This window comes from Octopus bimaculoides, chromosome 25 (genome assembly GCF_001194135.2).
Source record: "Octopus bimaculoides isolate UCB-OBI-ISO-001 chromosome 25, ASM119413v2, whole genome shotgun sequence".
In the NCBI taxonomy this organism is placed as follows: Eukaryota; Metazoa; Mollusca; class Cephalopoda; order Octopoda; family Octopodidae; genus Octopus; species Octopus bimaculoides.
The window spans coordinates 31,478,134-31,485,455 of NC_069005.1; the positions used below are offsets into that span (position 1 = coordinate 31,478,134).

At 40.1% G+C, this 7,322-nt stretch overlaps 1 protein-coding gene across 4 annotated transcripts in view; it reads left to right on the top strand.

Annotated features, from left to right (window-relative positions):
* The window catches only part of LOC106880689 (carbohydrate-responsive element-binding protein), a 97,915-nt gene that overhangs the window by 85,541 nt on the left and 5,052 nt on the right, over positions 1-7,322 (top strand). For 2 of the 4 annotated variants that reach the window (XM_014930751.2, XM_014930752.2), the window contains 9 exons: positions 265-473; positions 934-1,051; positions 1,330-1,433; positions 2,053-2,166; positions 2,908-2,995; positions 3,898-3,997; positions 5,213-5,330; positions 5,861-5,990; positions 6,902-7,316. In XM_014930751.2, coding sequence (XP_014786237.1) covers positions 265-473; positions 934-1,051; positions 1,330-1,433; positions 2,053-2,166; positions 2,908-2,995; positions 3,898-3,997; positions 5,213-5,330; positions 5,861-5,990; positions 6,902-7,023 — 1,103 coding nt within the window. In that variant the 3' untranslated portion in view covers positions 7,024-7,316. Of the gene's footprint in view, positions 1-264; positions 474-933; positions 1,052-1,329; positions 1,434-2,052; positions 2,167-2,907; positions 2,996-3,897; positions 3,998-5,212; positions 5,331-5,860; positions 5,991-6,901; positions 7,317-7,322 lie in introns of those variants that run through there. The other 2 variants (XM_014930749.2, XM_052976779.1) reach the window with 1 other exon arrangement.

Sequence of the window (7,322 nt, forward strand, 5' to 3'; positions counted from 1 at the left end):
ACACACACACACACACACACACACACATATACACACAGGTTAATTTATGTTACAAACACCATTTGTTATTTTCAAAATTAGTTGAAACAAAGGTAGTGTCATACCACAGAGATATGTCATCAAAATAGCTATGTAGTTGAGTTTGAACTTGTCTAGCTTCCTACTTGGCCACCTGGTTTCCATTCCTGGAACCATTTGTATTAACTCACCTTCTACTGTTATGATATATAAAAAAAAATTTTTATTTTTTTTATTTTGGTTCAGGCACATATCCATCTCCAAGCATCGATGTGAAACAAGAGCCGCATGCCAAAACCTGTGCTAACACAACGGCCACTTCAACCTCAATCACCTCCTCTACAACTAACTATGCTCCCATCAGGCCAGCACGAGAGCCAATCTCTTCAGCTGTTCATACACCCATCTCAGTTGCTTCTGCCATACCAACCAGTATTCCTAACAACCTTACCAATGTAAGTAACCCGCAGCATCAGTGTAATTACTAAATCTGAAGTTAATTATTATATGTAAGATGAGGTTTAAGAGTTCTCATTATTGCTTGTCTATAATGTTCGTTATGGGATACATTATGTATTTTGCTGCTTGAGCTATGTGGTTTATATACTGTGCTGTCTGTGTGTTTATGATGTATATGTTGTTGTTTAGCCTCTGGTCAGCTCCGGTCAGTTCTTGCGTGTCCTTTTTAGATACCAGTGTGTTCTATTTCTAGTAGGACATTAGTTTTCGGTGTTTCACATCAGGTGTTTTACATCATTTTGATCTATCCCAGAGAAATAAGCTGCCAAATTGTTCATATACTCAGCAAATCCAGTAACCATGCTACTAATTTGCATACTGTCACACACACACACACACACAAGCTATATATTTATGTATTTTCCACTTTATTTATTCTTCATCTGTTTTTCTCAGGTACCTTCAGGGAATAAAGCAACCAGTTCAGTACCCAGTTTCTCCAACAGTGTCTTAGTACCCGCAAGAAATCAGCCCTTTCACCAGGACACCAGTGCCTTGACTACTACGAAGCAGGGTCAGTTTAGCTGAATGTTTATAATTACTCTGTCTTTATCTCTTAATGTCCCTTCTGTGAGTGTGTGTATGTCTGGCATATGGCGTAGTGATGAAGGCTGGAGGGTATATCAGCCGAACAACAAACAAGATGAGGACAAATATCCGTCAAATGTAAATAATGTACCATAACCATGTGTTCAGAAGGATTCTTTGGGGTTTGTATTTATAGTCAGGTTCTGCTGAAACATCATTCATTGGTTAAAGCTGTGTTTTTTTGTTTTTTTTATATAATTACAGGCAACCAAGGCTTGCAAAGTGAAATTAGTTCTAAAGCAGACAGTCCAATCCTGTGCTTAGGGAGTCCATTGTCACAAGGACAAGACATGGATGTGTCGTCTTTTGTAAGTTGTTACTGTAGAATGTTCTTTCCATCTCTTCAGTTATTCATCATCATTGTCTTAGCAAGATTAAGACACCTGAATCGCTAGTACAGGAGATTAACAGTTTCACAAATGTGCTATTTGTATTGTGTGTGTGTGTGTGTGTGTGTCTGTAGAATTGTGAGCAGGTACAATTCCAAATTTTTGTAAGGAGAGGTATAAATGGTATTTTCGTTTTTTTCCATAAAAAAATGAAAACATAGTGTGTGTGGATCGTGGGCAAAATTTTGGCTGCAGTTTGCCCGTGAATGGCACATTGTTTGTCCTCCACCGTTGCTTAACTACTGGTGTTGGTTTGTTTACGTCCTCATAACTTACCAATTCAGCAAAAGAGACCAATAGAATAGAATAAATACTAGATTTAAAAGCAGTTACCATGGTCGATTTGTTCGGTCAAACCCTTCAAGGTGGTGCTTCACATGGCTGCAGTCCAGTGACCTGAAACCAGTAAAAAGTTGTTAGATAAAAATAAAAGACTACATAGATTGCAGATTACTTTCTGATATTTGTCAATTTGTAATAGAATTCACATCAGTAACTGATTCCTTGATCTCTTTTGTTTTTCCCCTCTCCTTCAAAGTCCACCCAAACAAATGTGTCGAGCTTGAAGCCGAAACAGAACCGGGTACATCCCAATGAACACAGACGAGTCTCACACATATCTGCTGAACAGAAACGACGGTGTAATATAAAGGTACGATGTCTATTGTTGTTGTTGTTGTTCCTCTCACTTGCTTCAAGGTTACTTCAGGTAAACTAGCCCCGATTGCACTGGTTTCAAGTTCAAATCCTGTGAGAGCATTTTGTTACATGCTGTATTGATTGGATGGCATAAAAGACGCCCAGGCATATTAGATACACTCCAGTTCCGGTAGCACATAAACAAGAAAAAAAATGCTTTTTATGCATCAGAGCATGAAATATTTAAAGTGGTCTAGCCCTATTTTACAAAAACATTACAAAAATACTTCTTTTATGGATTTGAACGCAGTTTGGATAATGGACAGAGTCAACGACTATTGAAAAGGTTGCATGACATAATGAAAATTTTAAGAAAAATGAGTGGAAACTTTACCAGTGTGTGTGCGTTAAATAATAAGGCACTAAAAGATAATGACTCTCACCAGACATGTCCTCGTGTACATGTCTTTCAAATCTATTCTATAAATGTTCCACCAACATAGCAGATGAACTTGCTAGTTAAGAGTACAATACAATAGTTGTGACCAAGATTTGAACCTGAAACCTGTGCTTTTATGTCATTGCTATTATTATCTATCTAGCATTGATCTATATATTTATTTATCAATCTATTTGTAATTGTTATTGTTCTCATTGCATTGTTGTAGTTTATTATTGATCATTTGTCTCATTATCATCTCGTTATGAGGATGAACATCGACCTTCATTATCATTTGCTTTCATCGTTCAACAGAGTGGCTTTGATGTGCTTCACAGCTTGATTCCTTCACTGAAGCAGACCCCTACTGGCAAAGTTAGTAAAGCTACACTGTTACAGAAAGGTAAGGAAGGTTCTGATGCTATATTTACCGTAGCTACACCTTGCTTTATTAAATTCTTCTTTATGCACCAACAACAGCAGCATCAATACCAAACACAATGTTTGCTTCTCTGCTTTGACTTGAGATGAGGATCACCTCAAAGCATTCCACTTGGCTTTTTCTCTTTCTCGATGACATAAGTGGCTTTTAGCAACTCAATTGATTCAGTTTATTTTTGATATTCATTGGAATCAATAGATATCAGCTTCTCTTGATATTCATTGGAAAGACTTGACATTTTTTTTCTTTTCTTTTGGTCAATGGTTTAGTCTAGCATTTCTTGATTTTATCATTCTTGGGGGGCTCTTGAAATATATTCTATGTCTCAAAGAACCCTTACATGCACATTTAATATATAAATATATATATATATGTGAGGCCCTTGCTGGTGGCACGTAAAATACACCCATTACACTCTTGGAGTGGTTGGCGTTAGTAAGGACATCCAACTGTAGAAACCATACCAAATCAGATTGGAACCTGGTGCAGCTCTCCAGCTTACCAGTTTTCAGTCAAACCATCCAACCCATGCCAGCATGGAAAATGATCATTAAATGATGATGACGATAGCTTGACAGGTTTTGCAATTTTCGTAAACAAAATACTCATTCAGACGGTGTTGTTTGTTTCCAGTTCTCCACATAAGCATACCTGGGTTGTTTGATGTTCAATAGACCAGGAAAACTGGTGAGGGTTGGTGTCAGGAAGGGAATTGAGCTGTAGAAAACTCATCCCCTAACATTGACTCATCTGACCCATGCAAGCATGGAAGAGTAGATGTTAAAACAATGATACTGCTGTTGATTTATTCTGTTTCCGACAATGTTTTCATTATTTTTTTTTTGTCTTCTCCATTGTTGCAGCTGCTGAATTCTGCAAAAAAATGAAATCTGAAAGAGTGAAAATGCAAAATGAATCTGAAGTGTTAAAGTTAGAAATTGACAGTTTAAATTCGGACATAAGGTAAGGAAGATCTTTGTTTCATCTTTGATTTTGTTTCAGTCCCTCGACTGCAACCGTGCTGGGGGCAGCACCTTGAAGAATTTTTAGTCCAATCAATCAACTCTAGTACTTGTATTTTTAAGTCCAGTACGTATTTTATCAATCCCTGTTGCCAGACTGCTAAGTTATGGGAATGTAAACAAGTCAGCACCAGTTGTGAAGTGAAAGGTGGTGGTGGGGGGACATAATGCATATATAGGCATTTAAAGAGTAAAGAACCCCCTTTCGGTCATGAATGAACCTGGGACTACACCTGGAAAGTTACCTCCAACGCATGTCTGGGCAAGGTTGTTTATAGAAGACCAGCAGTCGGCCATGCATACCAGTCTCCTCTCTCCACGCCACTGATGTTATCCAAGGGAAAGGCAAAAGCTGATAGAGTTTGGCACCTGTGACGTCACAACTCATTTCTACAGCTGAGTGAACTGGAACAATGTGGAATAAAGTGTCTTGCTTAAGAACACAACACACAGTATGTTCCGGGAATTGAACTCACTACCTCATGATTGAGCTAAACCTTGGTGAATATGTCATATGATTCTTGTTATCCTAAAATGGTGCCAGTACTGTCTGTAAAGTAATTGGTGAATATTGGTCAAGTTTAATAAAATTTAATATGTACTTACTGCACGAAGTGTCATTGTTGGGCCAAAAACCCAGTGAAGAGCCCTCCACAGGAGCTAGATTAAAAGCCGTCCCATCAGGCGGCTTTTAAGCTAGTGTTGAATATATGGTGATTTCACTTGTGCTGGTGCTACATTAAAAATACACCCAATACACCCAGTAAACTGGTTGGCGTTAGGAAGGGCATCCAACCATAGATGGAAGCAATGCCAAGGACAAAAACATAAGATAAGGCTGTACTGACTAAAATGACATTGTAAAGAAGAACCGGTTCTCAGGCTATGGTGACAGCCTGTCCAATCCCTGCCAGACTGAATGGTGATAAGATGCATCTGCACGCATGCACATGCACTCCCATTTCTGTCATTCAGGCAAAGTTAACTCAGTTTTAGCCTCCTACCCTCTCCAATGCTGCTTACCTCTCCCTTTCTCCCCTCTCCTTCCTCTCCTTCCTTTCTCTTCGCTACCCACTTTCCTTTATATATTCCAACCTCTTTCTGTTTGTGGCCACCACACCCTATAATTCATTCTTCTTCTCTTTATCTATTTCAGTTACTGTCAGTCACAGCTACCAGCTACAGGGGCTCCTGTAACGAGGGCTGACCAGATCAATGAAATGTATGATGAATATGTCCGATTACGAACCAATCAGAATTGGAAGTTTTGGATTGTATCCTTTTTTGTTTCAGTTAACTTTCTTCATATTTAAAATTTCTTTCTCTGCTCTCCTTCCTCTGTACTCCTTCCTCCGTACTCCTTCCTCTGTACTCCTTCCTCTGTACTCCTTCCTTTGTACTCCTTCCTCTGTACTCCTGCCTTTGTACTCCTTTCCTTGTACTCCTTCCTTTGTATGCAGCCCTTCCTTCACACTCGTCACCTTCACCATCTACATCTCTACCTCCACTATCAAAAAGTCCACTGTCCCTACACATCTCCACCACCCTCTGCACATCTTGTCAAATCACCACTCCCAGCGCTGCCACCACCACCACCACCACTCTCATCCGCACCTCCATCACAATCTGTCTTCGCAACTGTACTATCCCTGCTTCCCCATCTGAAAAGTCTGCATATCTTATCAAAATCCCCCACTCATCACCACCATAACCCCACCTCTCCACACCTCCAGTCAATTTGTGTGTGTCTCTCTCTCTATATATACAGCTCTACCATCCAAGTTCCTTAACTCCCTCTAAACAGTTCAGTATTATCACTCGACCACTGTTTAACACATACAACAACATTGTATCGACAGCCAGTATGGATGAGATGTGTCGTACAGTAATGAGCTGGTTTGACCAATACTGTTCCCTTGCTGCTCTCAGACCAAGTGAGTACTTACTTACCTTTCTTATAGTGTTCTTATCTGCTTGCAGGACCATTTCACTATCTTCTTTTTCTTGTCTTTACAACATCTTTGGCATTATCTTTTCAACATTTCTTATATATGTACAAGTGTGTGTGTGTGTCATTGAAGGTGCATGGCTCAGTCGTTAGGCGTCGAGCTTACGATCGTGAGGTTGTGAGTTTGAATCCCGGACTGGGCTGTGTGTTGTGTTCTTGCGCAAGACACTTTATTTAACGTTGCTCCAATTAACTCAGCTGTAGAAATCACTGGTGCCAAGCTGTATCGGCCCCTTTGCCTTTCCCTTAGGCAACATCAGTGGCATGGAGAGGGAAGACTGGTATGCATGGGCGACTACTGGTCTTCCATAAACAACCTTGCTCGGACTAGTTCCTGGGAGGGTAACTTTCTAGGTACAATCCCATGATCAGTCATGACCGAAGGGGATCTCAGCGATGTATTGTTGTTATTATGCAAAAGTGTTGTAAGTCCAAAACGTTGCTTTTTCAGAAAATGAAAAAATAGTTTCACAATTCCATAGCAAAACCATTGTACAACACTTTTGACAATTTTTGATACCTTGGCATCTGAAGTAGCTGGAGATACGACAGTTTGACCAAAAGAACTGGCTATTGCAAGCAAAAATGAATATTAAAAAAATGTGCATTTGGCCAAATTTGGACATATGGTTTAGTGATGTATTTGAAGGACTTTGGTAGTGTATAGAATAGTATATTGTTAATAATAATGGACTCTCCCATGGAAAACACTGAATGTTCAGCTTTTTTGCCAAACGACCTGCACAAATAATTTGTTTATAATGATCAAATGTATGTGATGTCCTGTTTTATTGTTTGTCCCTCTTTCTCTCTCTCTCTCTCTCTCTCTCCCCACAGTGGTCTCAAATGCGTTACGTCAAGTGAGCACGTCCACAAGCATTCTCAGTGAACCGGAGCGATTGCCGGAACAAGCAGCTGCGGCAGTCGGTCTGCAGCCCTCAGCGTCTCACGGACGATGAGGGAGCCAGGTGAATCGACCTTTGTTTAATAAAGGAACGACGCTACAGTAAAACTCAGAGTACTCGACGACATAAACGACCACTGCAGCAGCAGCAACAACAACAACAACAACAACGAGTACAGCCACCATCACCACTACTATCATTTGTTACTACCACCACTACTACTACTACCACTACTATTACATTCATTCACTACAGATACATGCGGTATGCTGTTGCACCACTGTTGTGACAGCTGCATTGTTGGGTCTCCAGTGTCACCACCACCACCACCACCACCACCACCACCACCACCA